The sequence below is a fragment of the Rhinolophus sinicus genome, chromosome 6 (assembly GCF_057876585.1).
Source record: "Rhinolophus sinicus isolate RSI-liver-muscle chromosome 6, RSI-T2T, whole genome shotgun sequence".
In the NCBI taxonomy this organism is placed as follows: Eukaryota; Metazoa; Chordata; class Mammalia; order Chiroptera; family Rhinolophidae; genus Rhinolophus; species Rhinolophus sinicus.
Genome location: NC_142506.1, coordinates 31,142,719 through 31,168,080, shown reverse-complemented (window position 1 = coordinate 31,168,080; position 25,362 = coordinate 31,142,719). Strand labels below are relative to the sequence as shown.

At 36.5% G+C, this 25,362-nt stretch overlaps 1 protein-coding gene across 1 annotated transcript in view; it reads right to left on the bottom strand.

Moving 5' to 3' along the window:
• RGS22 (regulator of G protein signaling 22) overlaps nt 1-25,362 on the bottom strand; it is a 174,521-nt gene that overhangs the window by 110,997 nt on the left and 38,162 nt on the right. Inside the window, exons 5-9 of the mRNA XM_074316672.2 lie at nt 10,959-11,044; nt 10,162-10,330; nt 6,782-6,911; nt 3,866-4,475; nt 2,169-2,330 (exon numbers count right to left, since the gene is read on the bottom strand). Of these exons, the coding sequence (XP_074172773.2) occupies nt 2,169-2,330; nt 3,866-4,475; nt 6,782-6,911; nt 10,162-10,330; nt 10,959-11,044 (1,157 nt within the window). The remainder of the gene's footprint in view (nt 1-2,168; nt 2,331-3,865; nt 4,476-6,781; nt 6,912-10,161; nt 10,331-10,958; nt 11,045-25,362) is intronic.

The following is a 25,362-nucleotide window of genomic DNA, read 5'->3' as shown; positions in this document are numbered from 1 at the left end:
GTAAAACCACAATGAGATATCACTACACACCTATTAGAATGGCTAAAATAGAAAATTGTGACATCAAACAATGGCAAGGATGCAGAAAAACTGGATCATTCATACATTGCAAGTGGGAATGTAAAATGTTACATCAACTCTGAAAAATAGTTTGGCAGTTTCTTTTAAAACTAAAATAGACTTACTATATGACCCACTAATCTCACTCTTGGACACTTGAACACATCCCAGAGAAATGAAGACTTATGTTCATGCAGAAATGTGTACATGAACATTCGTAGCAGTTTTCTTAATAACAGCAAAAGACTGGAAACAACCCTAATGCTCTCTGATGAGTGAATGGATGTGTAATATCCATACAATAGAATACTACTCAACAATGAAAAAGAACTACTGATACAAACAACTTGGATGAATCTCAAGGGAATTATACTGAATGAAAAAAAGATAATCCACAAAAAATAATATATTGTGTTATTTCATTTATATAATTGATTAATGGTTTCTAGAGATGGGGGAAGATGAGGAGGGAGGGAGGTGTGTGTGGTTATAAGATGGCAGTACAAAGGATGCTTGTTGCAATGTAACTATTCTGTATGTTGACTGTAGTGGCAAATTCACGAATCTCTAATATGATAAAGTTGCATAGAACTAACTATATACACACACCAATAAATGCATAAAACTCATAAAATATGAAAAACATTTTTTATTTTTTTATCAATGTCAATTTCATCATTGTGACATTTTATTGCAGTTATGCAAGATGTTAGTTACCATTGGAGGAAACTGGATGGAAGGTACACAGAATCTCTCTATATTATTTCTTATAACTGAATATGATCAACAATTATTTCCAAATAAAAAGTTAAATTTAAAAAAGTAACCATGTGATTTCACTGATATGTGGTATATAAACCAAAAGCAACAAAAGAACAAGACAAACAAATGAGAAACAGAAACTCATAGACACAGACAATGGTTTGGTGGTTGCCAGAGGGTAAGGGGGGTGCGGGGTGGGGGGTGGGAGATGAGGGTAAGGGGGATCGAATATATGGTGATGGAAGGAGAACTGACTCTGGGTGATGAACACACAATGGGATTTATAGATGATGTAATACAGAATTGTACACCCGAAATCTATGTAATTTTACTAACATTGTCACCCCAATCAATTTAATAAAAAAATAAAAATAAAAATAAAAATAAATAAAAAATAAAAAAGTAAAGTTTCTACCGTATTAGTAATGTTTTATTAAGTTGGGTGGTTGTATATAGAGAAGACCACTATGGTATAATTTATACCTTTCTGTATCTTAAATATGCTTTTTTTTTTAAAGACATAGACAAAAACAACATTTTATCTATGGAATAGTACAAAGCATATAACTAATCTGGAATACATAGATGGGAGATGATGACAGAGAAGTGGGCAAGCGACAAATCATGATGACCTTACTTGCTAACTTAAGGAATCTGAACTTTACAATGCAAGCTTTGGGGTTACTAGTGAAAGATTTAAAGCAGAGAAGTGACATAATCAGATCCATCACAGCCACAATGAACAGTTGACTGATCCTCAAGTGGCATACACTTTCTACACTGTGTCCACTCTCTTTTCCTTGCTTAGAGTCTCTCAAGTCCTAGTTGAAACACTACCTCTTCTCTGTATCCTGAATGTTCACTTTTTTGTTATACTTATTTCACATGTATGTTCTTCCCACTAGACTATAACCACTAGTCTTAACCATGTATTACCCTTGTATCCTTAGCACTTGGCCTATGTTAAGTGCTCAAAAAATGTTTATTGAAGTAATCAATCTGTAGTTCTAGCTACATGTACACACGTATACACACACACACACACACACACACACACACACACACACAGCAATGTAATGAGATGCCAACCATAAAAGGTCAGGTGTAGAAGGGTATGCTCATCAAGTTAACATGGAGCTTAAGTACTGTCCAGCCTTATTATAGATTTAATGGCCCCAAACATCCAAATTATCTAATGGAGAAGTATTTTAAGGAAGGCCAAAGATATAATAATCTTCTCATTTTAAATTTCCACAAGATATATATCCATAATACAAAAAAAAGTATAACTTGTAACTAGCTTAGGAAAAGTGAAAGCAAGTAACTTTGATTCATATTTTTCTTACCAATATAGAAGTAAGGGTTTTACAACCTCAGTCTGAATATTTTTTAAGTGTTCTTTATTCCACTGAGATCCATCTAGCAGTTTAAATTTTGTTAAGATTTCTGCAGAAAGATAGCAATCTCCACTGCTCACTAGGTAGCATTTTTTCATCTTCTCAAGATGTCTGCAATAAAATACATACACACATATACATACATTGATACAATATTCAACTAGCCAAATGTTTTCACTTCTAAAATGTTTGAGACAAGTAATGAACTATCTCAAAACCAACACTGTGTTACAGGTGTGACAATGTGAAGATGAAAGTATTTCTCATTGTTATGGGAATGGGAAGAGTATTTCTGGTAGGTTGAACAATGGCCTTGCAAACATGTCTCTGTCATAATCCCCAGGGCCTATAAATGCTCCCTTACCTAAGAAGAGATTCTGCAGATGTAATTAAGATTTCGAGGTTATCTGGAATTATCTAGGTAGGCCTAATGTAACCACAAGGGTCCTTCTAAGAGGGAGGCAAAAGAATCAGAGTCATAGAAGAAATAGGTGAGGATAGAAGCAGAGGTCAGAAAAAAGAGAAGATGGTATCCTGTTGGCTTTGAAGATGGAGGAAGGGGCCAAGTACCAAGGAAAGTAGGTGGCTTTCAGAAGCTGGAAAAAGCAAGGAATGAATTCTCCCCTAGGGCCCCCAGAAAGAATGCCGCCCTGTATATCTATTTCAGACTTCTAACCACCTAAATGTAAAATAAATTTGTGTTGCTTTAAGCCACAAAATTTGTAGTAATTTGTTATAGCAACAATAGGAACTAATACGATATTGATCCTGAAGAACCTATGTAGGCTGCTTGCATATAATTTCCCTGATACATCTCAAAAAGTAGTAGTGGCCTTCCACCCCAGGATCAATCAGGTCATGCTTCATAACCACATGGTAACCCCTGCGGTTATAACTATGTACAACAGTGAGCTCTATGATCGGAATGCCACTGAAATAATTGGAATAACCCAGTCACTAGTACATATTCAGTCAAACCCTTAGTGGGAATTGCAATCTACTGTAGTTGATCTGCTTCAGAGCAGATCAGAACAGACAATAAGGACTTTCTTAAAGCAGAGTCCTCCTGGGTTCTTAAGACTCATAGTAATCTAAAACATATGGAGCAATGAAACAAAGACCTGCACCCCATCCAAAAAGCTGTCTAGAGGATATCCAGTATGATATCTAGCAGATATCTCATTCAGATATAAATGTCTAAGTGATCCAAATAAGATCATGGAATTTGTTAATCAAGCAGGCTGCTAGGAACAGCCGGCCCTTACACTGTCACAAGGTATCTTTTATATAAGGTATCTTATGGCAGTGTGGTATATAACTGATCATTTTTATTCTATAAAAATATATCACTGCGATATTATAAAAATAAAATAGAATGATCAATTTGAAAGCAGGTTTATAATCTATAGGAAGAAACTTATGTAAACTCAGATAATTGCTACTGTTAGTATTTGAGAGCTATGAAATCATAGAAGTAGTGAAATCAATATTATTATAATAAAATAATTTGTATTATTATTCATTCCTCTGAAAGTATAAATTACAATTTTATATTTATTTCAGGCTTCCTATCTGTGTTTAAATGATCCAAATTAATATTCTATAATTTGTTTTTAAAACTACTGAAAAATGAAAAATAGAAATACCTTTGATATCGTCCAGCGTCCTTAAGAACTTTTAACCTCTCAATATCCATCCATAGCCACCAATATCTCTCCCCTAATGTACCTTTTATAAATTTCTTAAATCTTTCGAACTCCTTTCTATTGCCAATGTCATAAGTTTTGTGAGAAATACACCAATCAGCTCTGCTTTCTGATCCAATGCTCTCACTCTTTGAAGTTGCTTCTTCTATCATCTCGTCTGCCTTTTCCTTTGTGAGTTGAACTGATTCACTTAACAAAACATTCTTGCCAGGAATAAACTGAAAACAGTCATCAAATACCACTTCTGTTACATTTTTGAAATTGATATAACCTAGGCATTCTCTAAATGGGTCTCCAAGAATTTGATGAATTGCTGCTCTCAAAATAAAGGTTATATAAGATCTTAAAAATTCTTCACATGATGAGAAATGCAATGTCAGGTTCTCATCAACATCCTGTTGCTTTTCAAGGTATATTCTCAGAAGAGCTTGAGAAGGAGTGTCTTGTAGAGATACAGACCCATCTTCTTCAAATTCAGAAAGTAATCTAGTGGTTTTAGATGGGTCCTTTCTTGTCCTGGGATGAACTCCATCATCAAAGATAAAACTCTCTGTATTAAATCATAAAAGGTTATTAGATCTGATACAAATACAAAAGATATTTTTTTATTAACAAGATGTTATATAGCCAGGATAGCAAAGGGTTTATCACAAGTAGTGACTGCACAGACCAGTGTCTTAAACAGGAGTCCAAAGCAAAAAAACTACCAACAGGGACTAGTCATGTCTTCCCTGGACAAGGAAGGGGATAATAGTGGCAGATGAACTATATATTTGACCTCCCTAATACAGAAGATCTTCAAAAAGATATCATGTAACATTTTTAAAGTGTAGGCTGATATAGAATGTCACTATATAAAGAAAAAATCTATTTAAGAATTAGATTATGTGCATTAAATGACTGTATAGGCACACCTCGTTTTATTGTGCTTTGCCTTATTGCACTTCACAGACACTGTGTTTTTTACAAATTGAAGGTTTGTGGCAACTCTGAGTGGTACAAGTCTATTGGCACAATTTTTCCAACAGCATTTGCTCACTTCATGTCTCTGTGTCACATTTTGATTATTCTCATGATATTTCAAACTTTTTCATTATTATTATACTTATTACAATGACCTGTGATCAGCGATTTTTGATGTTACTAGGGCAAGACCCTCTACCAGCAAAAAGATTGCCACTTGCTGAGTGTCAAATGATGGTTAGCATTTTTTTAGCAATAAAGTATTTTTAAGTTAAGCTATATACATTTTTTAGGCATAATGCTATTGTACATTTAATAGACTACAGTATAGTGTAAACATAAATTTTACATGCACCAGGAAACCCAAAAATTTGTGCGACTCATTTTATTGCAATATTTGCTTTATTGCAGTGGCCCAGAATCAAATCCACAATATCTCTGAGGTATGCCTGTCTGTGCTTTAATATTTCATGTTATATGATAAAGTAAAGTAGCTACCATAGATGATGAGGCCATAAATGAAGAGATCAGAATTGGAGTTACATTAGCAATTTTTTAAAAAATTCACTACTTTATCAGAAAGATTCAATTACTATCATACTTACAACCTATCATTAAAATTACAAAATAGCATAAGGTAGTTATGAAAGCTTATAAATACAAATGGATTATTTTTACACCTTTTCTAAAGATATCATCTTTAGCTCCTATTTTCTCTTTCTTTCAGAAATCAGTGAATTATCTGAAGTCAGTGCTTTCACATGCAAATCTACCCCGTGAAATGCCATGGATCAGGAAAACTCTGTTGTTATCTGTGTCCCATCCTCAATGACAATTTTCTCAGTAATAGATTTCAAATCTCAATGAACTGAAAATGTTCCATTACAATTTCTATTGAAAATAAATATATCAAATTTCCCCAATGATGAGAGATTAGACTTTTGCAAACCCATGAAAAGATACTAGGTATATACACTCAATCCCACAGAATTGGACATAGAAAGCAAGGCTGGCACTTCTGCTCACCGCTTCCTGCTACCCTTTTTCTTCCTGTTTCCTAGCTTCACTATCTCTACTCTACAATTTTCTACTTTACTATTTTGGGGAAACTGCAAGGAACCTATAAATTCAGCTATTTTCAACTAGGGAGTTATTTTCCTCTTCACTGAGATTTACGTTCAATTCTAGAGAATCCAGATTTATCATTCCAAGAGGGTGCTTATACTTTTCAAAAGAATTAGGTAAGAACTATTAGTGAATTGCTTAAGTCCCTCTCTTGAATCACATTGCTAGATTTTTTTCTTTCAGTAATAGCATATGCTAATGACTCCCATTTCTAGAAGGTTCCTTCTATTTTTATGAAAAGTTTATATCATCCACAAAAGTTCCCCACAGTAGAAATGTATCTGCTTTTCAAAGTGAAAAATAATGTGAACTTAAAAACTCAAGTTCCATGAATGACTATTTACTTTTAAGAGAATATAAAGGTTGCGCCCATTTTATTTCAAAGGCTTAATAATAAGAATCTGTAAACTCTGATAGGAAATAAGACAGACATTTATTGACTGCCTATTAGGTAACAAGCACTAGGCCAGCCATTTTCTATACATTTAGCATGTACCATTCTAAATTTACAGATAAGAAAAGCAAGGCTCCCAGAAGTGAAATAACTTATAAAAGTCACACAGCTATTAAATATCAGAGTTGAGTTCTAAACATCCTCCTCTTTTCACTATACCAAGTTGCCTCTTGAAAAATAGTAGAAGGTGGAGTTGGGGAATGGTGGGAAAGAATTTTTTCTTCCCAACCACTAAGTGTTGTACTGCAAAATTAGAACAACAACAGAAAACTTAATAAGGTGTTTTGGAGTCATTCTTGTCCTTTTCTGCTTACCAGAAACAGATGAAATAACTGGTGATTCAGTTTTGCTGTGGAGTACACAAGACGGTAATGAAAACGTTGATACTGTTTGCTGACTTTGTTTTGCTAATGCAAACCAATCTTTTGCTTGAGTATAGGAGGCCTAGGAAGAAAGAGCACATTTGTTTAACATAAGGTTAGCAGTATTCTTCAAATCACAAACCTGGACAAATCATTATAATATTATTCAGTTTGCATAGTACAATATGTAAGGGGAAAATTACGCCATTAAATAAAAGAAGTTTGTATGCAGAATAATTCATTAGCTAAGAAAATAGTGAGAAGGAAATTTCATTCAGATAATTTTAATATTAGATGACAATAGGGAAAAAATGAGCCCAATACACATCAAATTCTTCACCACTCTTCCACCAAAGGCATGCAACCTTACTTCCTGGATTCACTACAAATTCGTGCCATCTAACTTCAACTTGGCCATCACCATGTCTCATCAGTCCTTGGATGCATCTTGGATGCCAGCTGCTCCCATTTACAACCTTCCCAATAATTTCATGCCCCTAATTCTGTATGACCTGGCTCAGAGTTTTTAACAACTTCTCCCTAATATGACAAAGATTTACTCTCAGTAGCACAGGAAACCTCTCTAATTGCATCTGCCACTTTGCCTTAGATTCAGTCCTCACAACTTTGTTTGGGTTGGATGCTTCCTGAAGACTGACTCCTGACCCCACCTGCCCTGGGATGCAGCCTTCAATTTGCCCTTTGGTTTGTGCATCTTTGAGCCAGTTGACCCAATTCCCAAGCTGAACCTCAGCGTCTAGAACCCAGTCCTCAGAAGCTCCTTATCTCAGCCTTCTGGGAAAAATTCCCCTGCCTGCCTCTCTTAGTAATGTCCTCATCTATTTTTCTAAGAGAACGCAGGTTTGTTCAACAGAAGCAGAGAAGGGAGTTTCCAGCATTACTCTCATTTCTCTGATTTAGCTGGTTGGTCCTTAGCCTAATAAATACCCAAGAAGAGGCAGGGCTCAAATGGAATAGCTACTGTTCCCTGACTATTAGCAGAATCAGCAGGGCAACTCAAGGCCACACAATGAGACCAAAAGCAAGAGAAATGAAAGGTGCCATCTGTGTAGTCATTGCTCTTCTTACAGGTAAGGTTTTCAGGGTGTATAAAAGGTTTTGCCACCCTAAACTATGTCTTTGGAAATATTGATTTTAAGCTAGTTATTAAGAAACAAAAAGGCCAGAAAGAACCTTTGATCCACCCCCTTACCTGCCTAAAGGAATTCGGATAGAAAAACCTGCTTAAAGAAAGGGAGCATCACCTTAGCATCATAGTGTGAACTACATGTGGCAGACAGGGAAGAGTCCAGGAAAGCCTGTTTGTTGAGCTTCCTCTGTGTTCCATTGTTTCTGGGTGGCCCAGCAAGAATTTATCACGTTTTCTCTTTCTTAGCTACCTGTAAGTTGGCTACTTTCCCTTTGAAATCCCAAGCCCCTGTCCCCCTTCTCCTTAGTCCAGAATAGCATATAAACCTAAATGGCCCAATGTGTCATCAAATGTCATATTCTTAGGGCACCCGCACATGTATATTGTAATAAGTTTTGGACATTTTCTCCTCTTACTCTGTCTCATGTTAATTTGATTATTAGCCCAGCCAGAAGAACTTAGAAAAGTGGGAGGAAAATTATTTTTCCCACTTTGAAAGTCTCTAATTTCCTTTCATTCCCTCTTTTCCTTCCTTTGAAACCAAGTTATTTATTAAATATATGTTCATTCAACATATACTTATTGAGTGATTTCTCTATTCCAAGCAGTATCCTAAGCATTGAGAGGAGACCAAAATAATGACAGAAGTTTCAAGGAATTGACAGAGACCCATATACAGAACTCCTTGTTGTTTTAACTGCACAAAAAAAGATGAGAGAGAATAGAAGACAGGGGAGAAAGAAGTAGTCAGTCAGACATAAAAGCAGTTAACTATTATACTTTATACTCTTAAGAGATAGGTCAATTGCTCATGTTTGGATGATACCACTAAGACTCAAAGAAATATTACCAATTATCATAAGGATTAATCTCTACCTATAGTCATGGTTTAAATGATTTAAGGGCCCAACAACTTTGAATCTTTAAAGTTTAAAAGCTATTTAAAAATTACTATATAGTTTAAATATTAATCAAGTGGACAGAAATGAGTTTTTATCACAGAAAAGAGCAAACGCAAACTAGCTTGGATTTTACTCTCTTACAGTTGATTAAATTTACATGTCAGGAGTCAGAACTTATTCCCCTAGATGGATTCTTCCCTTTGCCTGATGGAGCTTTACTATAGGTACATATTTTGACATTCATGACAGTTCTGTAATATATAAGTTAAGAGAAAAAAATAAATACTTAAAAATAACTATAAGAGAGAAGGAAACTGTGCTTTTGGTACTTCCCTAAGCACTAGTTGGTGGAAATATTGGAACTGGCATGATTTTAAACATTTTAAACAAATAGCACTGATAAAAATGCCAAACTACAAAATTAAATAGAAGCTACACACGAAAACAAATAATCAGTAAGACAGGATAAGTCTATCCATTCCAACATAGATGGCAAATAATTTCCTCTTGCATGACATCTTTGATCAATTCAAAGTGCCTGCCTAAAGTACTGTGTTGAAAAGAATTTGGAGCCACATCCTAGCTCAGTAGGAAAATTGCCATGATTGATTAGCAATGTCTGCCATGAATAGAAACCAGGAGAATATCAACACATGGGCCTTATACCTATTTGACATTCCTTGTTTTGTACAGAATTGTGTATTGGAAGTATGATCCCAGAGAGAAGGACCTGGTAATAAGAAGCCAAAGGTCAAACAACAGTTTTCATATACCATGACTCTCCAAAAGGACATTTGATTCTAGGTTAGCTCTCACACAACCTAACATTTATCCAATCAAGGAGGACAAATTTATCTAATAATAGTTAAATAGTAATGCATTTTATTACTGAGAAATAATCTTGACATAAGGAGGAGAAGACCCAATTTATCATCTTTTTGTACAACAGTTATAGAATCCAAATAATAAAAATTTGGAATGAACAATGAAACCATGGACATAATTCAAGTTATTCATGCTTCCCAGGTGACATTGAGCAAGTTCTTCAATCTTGCATTTGTTTCTTTATACACATGAGGATAATAATTCTAATTACATGTCAGATGAAAGACTGTAGGACAAAGGAGTCAGCATAAATCCACAAGAATTTTTGATAAATCTGCTTTAGAAGTATTTGAAATAAATTTCCCTGTTCAACTAATACAAATGAAATTCATCTCCCTAAAGTGAGAAGTTCTATAGAAGTGCCAAGTCACAAAGTAAAACATTCATACTTTTACCTCGCCAAGAGAAATGTAGAACTTTTTCATAATTATAACATTGTCATCATCAATGGCAGGAGGTGGTGGAGAGGGTGGTTTTCTCAGGGCCCAGGGAGAAAAATCTGTACTTAGTGTGACGTTCATGCCTGATCCACTCCATCTCACTTGTGACATCAATTTCGCTAACCTGCATATTAGAATTCATACAAATTTCAAATAAGTTTCAAATATGGTAGAATTCAGGGGGGAAAAAACACTAAAATTTTATTTTACACATTCAAGCCAATACCCCCTCCTAACTATGCAGGATGATTCTCTCAGGATCTGCTAAAATGTAATGGCTTATTCATAAAACTGCTAATTAATTAATAATTATACTGTTTTATTTAAAAAATGGTTTCTCAAAGCAAAGGTCAAATTTTAGTAAATTTCAGAATGTTTAGGTACTTACACTTTAAAAGTCAGGGAACATAAAAGAAAAACTTAATTCTACACTATGACATTCTTTTTCATGACACACTTATTTTCATTTTTTAATACCCTGTTCATAAATGCCATTATCACAAGTAGATAATTCTAAAAATATAGTGAGTAAAGAAGCACAACTGAAGTACACTTATTAGGTACTGTTTCTGTGAAATCTCTTTGGAAAAGTTAAGTGATTTTAACCAATGCTCTAACACTCTTATAGTGTGTGGGATCCAAACTCAAGTGGGTTTAAAGGTGAATTTTATTAAGCAAGTACAGAAAAATAATTTGGGGTAAAAAAATTTAAAAAGGCATTTAAAAATATGTATATTGATGGAACTACATACCTGTATTCAAAGTAACAATCACTTTCCAGAAATGCTGGAAGTCTTTCTTTTTTGATCCACTGAATACCTTGCTCACGACTGAGACACTATTAGAGGAAAAGTGAAAAAGAAAAAGAGCATCAAGGAATAATCATCTTTTAGGACAATTAGAGCCTAATCATCAGAGCAATAATGACCTCCAGATATTATTAATAAGAGCCCTGTATCTACAACAGCAAGAATCGTGAGTCACAAATTTGAAGCCACTTCTTGCGTTCTGGTTCTTCTTTAATTCTCTCAGCAATCCTGCATCAACTATTACCTCCATTTTACAGATTAACAAACTGAATGCACAAAAATTAAGTAACTATAGAAGGAGAAGGAAGAAGATAAAAGTAAGTCAATCTCGGTATTTTTATAGTCATAAAATGGGTTAAAATTAATCACAAATAGCAACAGAGCTAACTAGAAAATATGGTAAGGTCACTATGGTCACTGAAGGCTCTTTATCCTTCCAATTTTAGGAAATTTTGTTAAATATTTACATCCCCAGACACTATTCTGGGGATACAAAGAAAGATAACAAAAAAGATAAGGCCCTGTCCTAAGGAGTTTACCGATAATTCAATAGGTAATAATAGTAGAGTGCTGTAAGGACCATAAGTTTAGTCTTCTGTAGGAGGTCACATAGGCACTAAAACAGCAAAGGTTTCCCACAGAATATACCATTAACTCTTTGACATGAAGCATGATCAACTAGGTTGAAAAGGGGAGCAGGAGAGAAAACAAAGATAAGCTTAGTATAGCTAGATCACAGGGTGAAAATTTAGGGATGGAGGGAGGAAGGCTGGAGAAGTAGGCAGGGGCCTGATTATAACTAGTCTTTGAAATAACATGAAAGAGTTTAGATTTTTATTGTGAGGTTCCGAGTGCCATAGTGTATTATAGAAGAGTTATTAAATTACTAGTCATCCTAAAACATTTACTCACTATTGATTCTATTTTGTTTTATATTCATTTTTTCCAGAATTCTAAGAAATGCCAGTACCTTGGATACTAAACAAATGCTACTAATAAGTAAAACAACCAATAAAGGGATTTCCAGTCAAAATGGAGAAGTAAGTAAACACTGTGCTTACTCCTCTCACAATGACATCAAAACTACAACTAAACTACAGAACAACCATCATTGAGAATTGTTTGAAGTCTAGCTGAACAGAAATCCAACAACTAAGGATATACAGAACAAGCCACCTCAAGACTTGTACAAGGGACGGAGACATAGAATGGGCTGGTCCCCCACTTGCATGTGGTGGTTAAAAAGCAGGAGGGATACTTCAGCTAAAGAGGTCTCCATCAAGGAGCAAGGGGTCCCAGATACACACCAAACTCCCCAGCCCAGATTCCAGTGCCAAGAAGAAAGTCCCCACAACTTCTGGCTGTGAAAACCAGCAGAGATTGTGGCTAAGTGAGATGGAGAGCTGCTGGAGTCCCAGGTATTCCTCTTAAAGGGCCCACACATGGACTTATTCACTGATGGACTCACTGGCTCTGAGCTTCAGCTCTGGGGCAGTGGCTCGAAAGGTGCCAGGGACATACAGGAAGGAACTGAATTGTCTGGCTTCAGGGATGGCTAGAGAGGCAGCTTTCTCCCATACAGAATTGCTGGCAGAATCCATTATTTCTTTGTTGAGTCCCCCACCCCACCCCCAACCCCCATCATGCAGACGTGGGCAGCTGCCATATCTGAGTCTCCATCAACCTGGTTAACACTGTTCACCCCACCCTGGTGATTCCTTGAGACCCTGCTGCACCCAACTTGCGGAGCCACCCAAGCTGTTTCCAATGGCTTTCCTATACAAATGGCCTGTGTTGGCTCATACTGCGGACTTTCCTAAGATCTCTCAAAGGTTCATAAAACCTAAACAAGCAACATCTGGCCTCAGAATGCCCCATACCACTTACTGAGCCACCCCAAGCCTGGCTCTAGCAGCAGCTGGCCTCAGTTTGTGGCTTGGCCTCTCAAGGCACCTCCTAGCCTAGCACAGGTGATGGCCACCTATGAATTGCTTTGTAGCTCATGCAAGGTGGCCCTGGGCAGGGCTGCAGCTGAACTTGGCCTGCAGTGGGGCCCCTCACAGCAGGCACCAGGGCCAGCACACCCAGTGACCAGCACACCAAGTGGCTGAATTCAGCCTGAGCCTGTGATCACCCAACTGCCTTCACAGATGGCACACCCAAAGGGGAGACTGAGCAGGCACCAGAGCCCTGCTAAAGCCAATCCTGCTCAGTAGGGTCAGCTCCTGCACAACATCTCCACCACTGTAGTCCTGGCCAGTCCTCACACCACTAAGCCTGAGGGTCAAGCCCTCTTTTGGACATGTAAACAGAAACCAAGGCTCAGCTACAACAGGAGGGCACTCACAACCCACACAAGGGACACCTCTGGAGCACCTGCATAAGACCAGGGAGACTGCACTACTGGATCCCACAGGACACCTACTGCAAAAGGCCACTCTACTAAGACTAAAGACATAGCAGCTCTACCTAATACATAGAAAAAACACAGGGAGGAATCCAAAATAGGGAGACAAAGAAATATGTCCTAAATGAAAGAACATAAAAAAAGCTCCAAAAAAAAATAAAAATAAAATAACTACACAAAATGAAGAAAATCAATCAGATGCAGAGTTAAAAACACTGGTTATAAGGATACTCAATGACCTCATGAGAACAAAGAGATAGGAATCATAAAAAAGGAAACAGAAAACATAAAATAGAAGCAGTCAGAAATGAAGAATAGAATAACTAAAATGAAGAATACATTAGAGGGAATCAGAGATAAATTAAATGAAGCATAGGACTGAATCAGTGATTTGGAAGATAAGGCAGTAGAAAACACCCAATCAGAAAAGCAAAAAGAAAAAGAATCCAAAAAAATTAAGATAGGAGAATCCAAGATGGCAGAGTAGATAAACACTGTGCTTGCCTCCTCCCATGACCACATTATAATTAAAACTAAGTGAGATGGAGAGCTGCTGGATTACAGAACAATCAACCTGGAGAACCATCTGAAGTCTAGGTGAACAAAAAACTAGAAATAAGGATATAAAGAAGAAGCAACATCCAGACTGACAGGAGGGGGCAGGACATGAAATGGGCTAACCCCACACCAGTGTGTGGCAGTTGAGAATCAGAAGGGATATCTCAGCCACAGAGGTCCCCATGGCAGAGCGAGGTACCCCAACCCACACCAGGCTTTGAGCTCCCACAACATGTGACTGTGAAAAACATGATTCCAAAAATCCAGGTGAGATGGAAAGCTGTGAGAAACCCAGACATCCTCTTAAGGGGACTGCTCACAGACTTACTTGCTCACAAGCACTCACCTTGGGCTCCAATGGAGTGATGATGACTCAAGAGGAGCCAGAGACATACAGGAAAAGACTGAGTTGTATGCCTTCTGGGTGAGGACTGCAGGGACAGCTGCCATTTTCCCTGTGTAGATTCCTTCTCCCATGCAACCTGCATGTGGGTGCCACCTTTCTTGTGTTGAGACTTTCCCCAGATGGCCAGCACTCTCATAGCCAGCACCCAGCACCACCCACATTGAACTCTTTCTTGGACAACTCTTGGGAATACATGGACCCCCATGCCTGTGGCGACTGACCTCAGTGTGCTCTGAGACTTTTGTTGAGTGACTCCAGGATCAGCACTGGTACCAAATAAAAATCTACATTAACCTGGTAAAAACACCACATGTCCCTCACTGGTAATTCCCTGAGACCCCATCTCACCCAACTCACCTACCATATGAGGCTTTATTAGTGGCTGAGACTTACAGGAGCCAGCAGGCAGCAGCAGGCCTCAGAATGCCTGGGCTTTTTGCAGAGCTACACCAGGCCCAATACTGGTGGCAGCCATCATCACTTTGCAATGTAGCCTCTCCCATGCACCTCCTGATCTAGCACAAACAGCAACCAACCACAAATCACTGTGAAGCTCCTGCCAACTAGTCCCTGGCTGGTCACAGGCATAGCTGACCTAGGACTGGACCAGAGACCCTCCCAAGAGGCCCCAGAACCAATATACATCAGGTTAGCTTCAGACCACAGCAGAGCACCAGTCAATTAGCTCCAAGTGGTACACCCAAAGGGCAGCTTCACCAGGCACCAGAGTCTGCTGGGGCAAATCCAGCTCTGTGGAGTAACCTGCACAGCAGTCTGAAAGTTATAGACATGGCCAAACCCCACAGCCAGTAAGCCTGAAGGTGAATCCCACCCACTAACGTGCTAATAGTAATCAAGGCTCAACTGTAACAGGATGCCACACACAACCCACACAAGGGACACTCCTGGAGCACCTGGCGCAGGTGACCAGCAGACTGCCACTGGGCCCCACAGACACCTATGACATAAGGCCACCTAGCCAAGACTGTGAGACATAGCAGAGCTACCTAATACATAAAAACAAACAGAGAGAGGCAGCCAAAATGAGGAAACAAAGAAATATATCCCAAATGGAAGAATAGAAGAAACTCCAGAAAAGCACTAAACAAAATGGAGGTAATCAACTTACTAGATACACAATTCAAAACAATGGTTATAAGAATGCTCAATGAACTTGGGGGAGAGTAGATGAACTCAGTGAGAACTTCAACAAAGAGATAGTAGCCTAAAAAAGAACATAGAAACCATTTTTAAAAAGTCAGAAATAAAGAATATAATAACTGAAATAAAAAATGCACTAGAAGGATTCACCAGCAGACTAGATGAAGCAGAAAACTGAATCAGTGATTTGGAAGACAAGGTAGCAAAAAATACCCAATTGGAATAGCAAAAAGAAAAAAGAATGATTAAAAAAAAATGAGGATAGAGTCGGCCCAGTGGTTCAGGTGGTTGGAGCGCAATGCTCCCAATGCCAAGGTCGCTGGTTCGATTCCCACATGGGCCAGTGAGTTGCGCTCTCTACAGCTAAGATTATGAACAACGGCTCTCCCTGGAGCTGGGCTGCCGTGAGCAGTCAGAGGTCGGTGTGAGCTGCTGTGTGCTGCCACGAGCTGCCGTGGGCTGCTGTGCTGCAGTAGGCTGCTGTGCTGCTGTAGGCTACTATGTGCTGCCAGGAGCTGCCAGTGGCCAGTGTGAGTGGCTGTGTGCTGCCATGGACTGCTGTATGCTGCCGTAGGCTACCGTGTACTGCCATGAGTGGCCAGTGGCCAGCATGAGTGGCCAACAGCCAGCATGAGTGGCCGGCAGCCGGCAAGAGCTGCCTTGAGCTGCTTGCTGTGAGGCAGTTTGTCGCTGACCTACGACCAGTGACCAACTGCCTCAGCCAAGGGGAGCGCAAGGCTCATAATACCAGCATAGGCCAGGGAGCTGCATCCTACACAATTAGACTGAGAAACAACAGCTTGAACTGGAGTGGGGAGTGGGGAGGCAAGAGAAGTGGGAAAAAATGAGGATAGTTTAAGGGACCTCTGGGATAATATCAAGCATAACAACATTGGCATCATATGGGTACTAGAAGGAGAAGAGAAAAAACAAGGGATTGAAAACCTATATGAAGAAATAATGACAGAAAACTCTCCTAACCTGGTGAAGGAAATCGACATACAAACCCGGGAAGCACAGAGAGTCCCAAACAATATGAACCCAGAGGTCTACAGTAAGACAAATAATAATTAAAATGCCAAAGGTTAAAGACAAAGAGAGAAAAGCCATTAGTTACCTACCAGGGAGCTCCCATAAGACTGTCAACTGATTTCTCAACAGAAACTTTACAGGCCAGAAGGGAGTGGCAGGAAATATTCCAAGTGATGAAAGCCAGAACCTACAACCAAGAGTACTTTACCCAGCAAGACTACCATTTAAAATTGAATGAGATTTAAAGAGCTTCCCAGACAAAAACAAAAGCTGAAAGGGGTTCATCCCCACCAAACCAGTATTACAAGAAATGTTAAAGGGATTTCTTTATGAAGAAGGAGGAGGAGGAAGGGGGGAAAAAAACCCCATGAAGATGAATAATAAAATGGCAATAACTATGTATCTTTCAATAATCAGTTTAAATTGAATGGATTAAATGCTCCAATCAAAAGACATACAATAGCTGAATGTATATGAAAACAAGACCCATACAGATGCTGTCTACAAGAGACCCACCTCATATTTAAAGACACAACAGACTGAAAGTAAAGGAATGGAAAAAGTTATTTCATAAAAATGAAAACAAACTAACAACAACAACAAAAAAACCAGCTGGGGTAGTAATACTTCTATCAGACAAAATAGACTTTAAAACAAAAGCTATAATGAGACAAATAGGGATATTACATAATGATAAAGGAATCAATCCTAGAGTATATAAACCTTGTAAACATTTATGCACCCAACATAGGAGTACCTAAATATATAAAGCAAATATTGACACCATAAGGGGAAAGATTGACAGTAATACAATCATAATAGGGGACTTTAACATCCCATTGACACCTAAGGACAGATCTACCAGACAGAAAAATCAACAATGAAACAGCAGCCTTAAATGACACACTAGACCAGATGAACTTAATTGATATTTTTAGAACATTTCACCCCAAAGCAGCTAAATATACATTCTTTTCAGGTGCTCATGGAACACTTTCCAATATAGACCACATGTTAGGCCACAAAACAAGTCTCAATAAATTTAAGAAGATTGAAATCATATCAAGCGTCTTCTCTGACCACAATAGTATGAAACTAGAAATCAATTACAAGAAAAAAAAAAACACTGAAAAAGACACAAACACATGGAGGATAAATAACATGCTACTAAAGAATGTATGGGTCAACAACAAAATCCAGGAAGAAATCAAAAGATACCTTGAGACAAATGAAAATGAAAACACAATGACCCAAAATCTATGCGACACAGTGAAAACAATCCTAAGAAGGAAACTCATAACAATACAAGCCTACCTCAAGAAAAAAGAAAAATCTCAAATAAGCAATCTAACTTTACCCCTAAAGAAACTAGAAAAAAAAAAGAAAGAAAACAACAAACAAAAAAAGAACAGCAAAGCCAAAAGTGAATAGCAGGAAGGAAATAATAATGATCAGAGAGGCAACAGATGAAATAGAATCTAAAAAAAAAAAAAAGAAAAGAAAAAATGCAAAAGATCGATGAAACCATGAGCTGGTTCTTTGAGAAAACAGACAAAAGTGATAAAGCTTTAACGAAACTCATCAAGAAAAAAAGAGAGAGGACCCAAATACATAAAATCAGAAATGAAGGAGAAGTTACAACTGATACCACAGAAATATAAATAATTAGGAAAAAATGTTACAAACAATTATATTCCAGTAAATTGGGCAATCTGGAAGAAACAGATAAATTCTTAGAAACACACAATCTTCCAAGACTGGAGAAAGAAAGACAGAATCTGAACCTACCAATTACTACTAATAAAATCAAATTAATAATTAAAAAACTCCCAACAAACAAAAGCCCTGGACTGCATGACTTCAGGTAAATTTTACCAAACATTCAAAGAAGAATTAAAACCTATCCTTTACAAACTATTCGAAAAAAATTCAAGAGGAGGGAAAGCTCTGAAGCTCATTTTACAAGGCCACCATTACCCTGATTCCAAAGCAAGACAAAGACATTACCAAAAAAAAAGAATATTATAGGCTAATATCCCTGATGAACACAGATGTAAAAATTCTCAACAAAATATTAGCAAACTGAATTCAGCAATACTTTATAAAGATCACACATCATGATTAAGTAGGATTTACTCCTGGGATACAAGTTTGTTTCAATATCCACAAATCAATTAATATGATATATCACATAAACAAAATGAAAGATAAAAATTGTATGATCATATTAATAGATGCAGAAAAAGCATTTGACAAAATCCAGCATCCATCTATGATAAAAACTCTCAGCCAAGTGGCAATACATGGAACATATCCCAACATAATAAAGGCTATAAAGGATGAACCCACAGCTCACATCACATTCAATGGGAAAAGCTAAAAATGTTTTCCTTAAAATTAGGAATAATACAAGGATGCCCACTTTCATCACTTTTATTCAACATAGTACTGGAAGTCCTAGCCACAGCAATCAGACAAGAAAAAGAAATAAAAAGCATCCAAATTGGAAAGGGAGAAGTGAAACTCTCATTATTTGCAGATGACACAATACTATATAGAGAGGATGCTAAAGATTCTATCAAAGGTACTTTAAAATATGATAACTGTATTCAGTAAAGTACCAGGATACAAAATTCAACATTAAAAAATTGATTGCCCTTTTATACACCAATAATAAACCATCTGAAAGAGAAATTAAGAAAACAATCTCAGTTACAATTGCATCAAACAAAAAGTACCTAGGAATAAATTTAACCAAGGAGGTAAAAGACCTTTACTCAAAAAACTGTAAGACGGTGAAGAAGATACAAATAAATGGAAGCATATACTATGCTCATGGATAGAAAAAATTAACACTGTTAAAATGTCCATACTACCCTAAAAAATATATAGATTCAATGCAATCTGTAACAAAATACCAATGCCATTTTTCACAGAACTAGAACAAATAATCTTAAAATTTATATGGAACCACAAAAGACCCCAAATGGCCACATCAATCTTGAGAAAGAAGAGTAGAGTTGGAGGTATCACGCTATCTGATATCAAACTATACTACAAGGCTATAGTAATCAAAACAGCATGGTACTGGCATAAACACAGACACATAAATGAATGGAACAGAACAGAGAACCAAGAAATAAACCCATGGCTATATAGTTATTTAATCTATAACAAAGGAGGCAAGAACATACAGTGGAATAAAGACAGTCTATTCGATAAATGGTGTAGGGAAAACTGGACAAATATAGGCAAAATAATGAAACTGGACCACCTTCTTACACCATATACAAGAATAAACTCAAAATGAATTAAAGACTTAAATGTAAGACCTGAAACCATAAAACACCTAGAGGAAAACATAGGCAGTTAACTTTCTGAAATTGCTCTTAGTGATATTATTTTCTGATCTATCTCCTCGGGCAGGGGAAACAAAAGAAAAAATAAACAGATGGAATTACATCAAACTAAAAAGCTTTTGCACAGCAAAGGAAATCATCAACAAAATGAAAAGACAGCCTACTGAACGCGAAAAGATATTTGCCAATGATACACCTGATAAGGGATTAATATCCAAAATTTATAAAGAACACAGACAATTCAACACCAAAAAAACAAATAATCCAATTGAAAAATGGGCAGAGGACCTAAATAGATATTTCTGCAAAGAGGACATACACATGGCCAACAGACATATGAAAAGATGCTCAATGTCACTAATCATCAGAGAAATGCAAATTAAAACCACAATGAGATATCACCTAACACCTGTCAGAAAGGCTATCATCAATAAATCAACCACAAGTGTTGGCAAGGATGCAGAGAAAAGGGAAACTTTGTACACTGTTGGTGCGATTACAAATTGGTGCAGCCACTATGGAAATGGTTTGGAGGCTCCTCAGAAAATGCAAAATAGACCCAGCAATTCCACTTCTGGGTATTTATCCAAAGAAATACAAAACACTACTTCAAAGGGACATGTGCATCCATATGTTCATTGCAGCATTATTTACAATATCCAAGATATGGAGACAACCTGGGTGTCCATCAATGAATAAAGTGATAAAGAAGTGGTACATATAAAATGAAATATTACTCAGCTATAAAAATGAATAAAATCTTGCCAATTTCAACAACATGGGTGTACCTACAAGGTATTGTGCTGAGTTGAGTCAGACAGAGAAAGACAAATGCCATATGATCTCACTTATATGTGGAATCTAAAGAACAAAATAAAAACACACTCATAGATAAACATGTTGATGGTTGCCAGTAGGGAAGGATGTGGGGGCAGGGTAGGTGAAAAAGCAGAAAGTCTAAAGAACAAAATAAAAACACACTCATAGATAAACATGTTGATGGTTGCCAGTAGGGAGGGATGTGGGGGCAGGGTAGGTGAAAAAGCAGAAAGGATTAAGAAGTACAAATTGGTAGTTACAAATAGTCATGGTAGTTACAAATATTATTATTACATTAACAATATTGTAATAACTACATATGGTGTCAAATGGGTACTAGATGTATCAAGATGATCATTTTGTAAGTTATATAAATGCCTAATCACTCTGTTGTACACCTGAAACTAATATAATATTGTATGTCAACTGTAATTGAAAAATAAAAATATATATTAAAAAACCAATAAAGTGCACATCTCAGTGAGGCATGTGTCTACCTTATGTGGCTTCCATTGATTATCTGTTAAAACAACAGCTCTGCTGTGATATTACCATCATAGTCAACATAGACCACTGCTGACTCCTATGAGGAAACTGAAGGCTCACATAGTAGTGCTGCCAATATCTGATAAGCTGATATTCTTGAGGGTACACCTGTGCTCAATATTGCTGACATGTGGCATGAAGACTCCCCAAGACTGGAAAACTGAGCACACAATGGTTCCCTCCTGCTCAGCCAAAGGAAAACATACAAACAAACAAAAACATTTGCCTTCACCAAAACTATCTTCTGGGTAATGAAATAATAGAAGAAACTTTGGAAACAAGCAGAACCTGAAAGGTAGCATCTTGTTGACTGTCTGCTTATCAGTAAGATATGAAGGACATTTGAATTCTGTATTTAGAAAGACTCCACATATGCCTCTATATATGCTATATACTGACAACCACACAGGATTCTTGAATTCTCATTAGCAGTGCTTTCAGTGTATCACAGAAAGACACCCTACTACATATAAAGATCAAGATAAACCCTTAAGAATTCCACAAGGTTGCCAGACTAGTCAGTCAGTTTATAGAAAATCAATTTGCATATTTACCTAAGGAATACTTCACCTATAACTCATACTCTTTTGAATGTTTTTACATCTATTTGACCTGAAAATTAAACGAAATGAAAAGTTGAAAAAGAATAATATCAAAATTGAAGAAAAGTCTTTAGTTAAAATGCCAAAAAAATCCTTTGAAGGTGTTTACAAGTAATTAAAATATGTAAAGACCAAAAAGATACAAAACAATCCTGCCCACAATAAAATAACTTAATACTTACAAGAAACACAAACATAAATTACCTAAGGTAAAATTATTTAATACTTAAAAGTAAAAAAAAAAAAATTTTTATAGTTGGTTAAGAAACAAAAAGAGATGACTAAAAGGTTTGGGGAAACTGGCTGTAGGTAAATAATTCTAGACCTATTTCCAAGTAGCCATACACAAGCTCTCTAAAACGCTTCCAGGATTAGATTAATAAAGATGATATTAATATTTAGATGTATGAGGCAACTAAAAAAAAAGCATGACTATCTGCCAATAGATTATTTTGTTTAGACAGATTTATTGAGGTATAAATCACATACAGTAAAATTCATCCTTTTTAGTATACAGTTCTATAAGTTTTGACAAATACATATAGGCATGTCACCATGACTATAATCAAGATATACAGTAGTTCCAATATGCCCAAATCACACTCATGCCACTTTGTAGTCAATGACTCCCTCTAATCCCAGGCCCTGGCAACCACTGATTTGTTCTCCACCTCTATAATTTTGCCTTTTCCAAAATATCATATAAATGGAATCAATATAGTATACAGTCTTTTGACTCTGGCTTTTTTCAAATGTATTTGAGATTGATCTGTGTTCTTCCATGGATCACTGGTTCATTCCTCTTCATTGCTCAGTAGTATTCCACTGTATGGGCGAAGCATAGTTTATTTATCTATTCCCCAGTTACAGGAAATTTGGGTTGCTTCTAGCTCTGGTGATTATATGAAGCAACTATAGACATTCACATATAGGTTTTCATAGGTTCACAGGAGTAGGACAGATGGGTAGTATGGTGTATGTTTAACTTAGAACAGCCAAACTGTTTTCCAAAATGGAATATTTACCAAAAATGTCAGAGTTCTAGTTAATGTGCATCCTGGCTAGCATTTGGTATTGTCAATGTTTGTTGCTTATTTTACTCATTCTAGGTGTATAGAAATAGTTCATTATGATTTGTCTGTGTTTGTGTGTGTGTGTACTGTCTTTTTTAATAACAGCTTTATTGAAGTATAATTCACATCCATACAATTCACCCATTTAAATTGTATAATCCAATGGTTTTTATATATGCATAAACTATCACCACAAATGTAGAATATTTTTCATCACTCTCCCAAAACACCCATACCCATTAGCAGTCACTCTCCATCTTATTCCGACTCCCTCACCAACCCCATCTCTCAATGTTGATTTCATTTCCCTCATGACTAAATATTTTGACCATTTTTTCATATGCATTTGGTCATTTGTATATCTTCTTTAGAGAAATGTCTATTCAGATCCTTTGTCCATTTTTTTAACTGGGTTGTCTTTTTATTGTTCAGTTGTAAGAGTTCTTTGTGCAGTCTTTAAACAAGTCTTTGTCAGATATGTGATTTGCAAACATTTTCTCCCATTCTGTGGGCTGTCTTTTCACTTTCTTGGCAGCGTCCTTGGGAGCATAAAAGTTTTTAATTTTGATTTATCTATTTTTTTTCTTTTTTTGCTTATGCTTTTGGTGTCATATCTAAAAGCCAACACCTACATGAGGCTTTAAAGATTTATGCTTATTTTTGTCTAAAACATGACGCATTATCCTTTTTTGTATTGCTGGATTCAATTTGCTTATTTTTGATGATTTTTGTGTTTATGTTCATTAGAGATATTAGTTTGTAGTCTCTTCTTTTCTTTGAAATTTAGTTATCTAGTGCTGGTATCAGGATAATGCTGGTATCATTAAATAAGTTGGATATTAATCCCTCTTTTGATTTTTAGAAAAGTGTTCACAAATTTATATTATTTCACCTCTAAATGTTTGATAGAATTCACCAGTGAAATCATCTGGACCTGGAGTTTTCTTTGTGGTAATATATTTTTTAAGACTTATTTTTTAAAGCTGTTTTAGGTTTATAGCAAAATTGAGAGGAAAGTAGAGATTTCCAATACACTCCCTGTCCCCAAACATGCATAGCCTCCCCCATTATCAACATCAATCACTAGAAAGGCACAGTTTTTACCAAGGATGAAATGAACCGTTGTTGACACATCATAATCACCCCAAATCCAGTTTACCTTAGGGTTCACTCTCGGTGTTATACATTGTATGGGTTGGACAAAACATAATGACGTATCTCTATCATTATAACAGTAGACAAAGTATTTTCACTGCCATAAAAAAAAAATCCTCTGTGCTCTGCCTGTTCACCTCCCACCCCCTGCACGCCTGGAAACCACTGATCTTTTTATTGTATCCATAGTTTTGCCTTTACTAGAACTGTCAAATAGTTGGAATCATACAGTGTATAGCTTTTTTGAGATTGGCTTCTTTGACTTAGTGATATATCTTTACGGTTCCTCCATGTCTTTTCATTGCTTGAAAGCTCATTTATTCTTACCACTCAGTAATATTCCATTGTTTGGACATAGGCAGTTTATGTAACTGTTCACTTAATGAAGGGCATCCTAGTTGCTTCCAAGTTTTGGCAATCACAAATAAAACTGCTGCAAACATCAATGTGCAGGTTTTTGTGTAGACATAAATTTTCAATTCCTTTGGGTAAATATGGGGAGCATGATTGATGGATCATATGGTAAAAGTATATTTAGTTTTATGTGCAACCATCAAACTGTCTTCCAAAGTGACTGTATCATTTTGCATTCCTACCAGCAATGTGAGTTCCTGTTGCTCCACATCCTCACTAACATTTGGTGTTTTCACTATTCCGGATTTTGGTCATTCTAATACACGTGTAGGAGTTTCTCACTGTTGTTTTAATTTGCATTTCCTTGATGACATATGATGTACAGCATCTTTTTTTTTTAATTTTATTAAATTTATTGGAGTGACAATTGTTAGTAAAATTACATAGATTTCAGGTGTACAATTCTGTATTACATCATCTATAAATCCCATTGTGTGTTCATCACCCTTATTTGCCATCTCTCTATCTTCTTTGGTGGGTGTTTGTTAAGGTCTTTGGCCCATTTTTTAAACAGGGTTGTTTGTTTCTTACAGTTGAGGTTTGTTTTTATAATTTAAAAAATTTTTCAGTTACAGTTGATATACAATATTATATTAGTTTCAGGTGTACAACAGAGTGATTAGACATTTATAAAACTTATGAAGTTATCACCCCAATAAATCTAGTATCCATCTGACACATACATAGTTAAAACAATATTATTGACTACATTCCTTATGACTTTATATACTTTATGTACATGAGCATATATACTTTATATCCTCATGATTACTTTGTAACTGCCAATTTGTACTTCTTAATTCCTTTCACTTTTT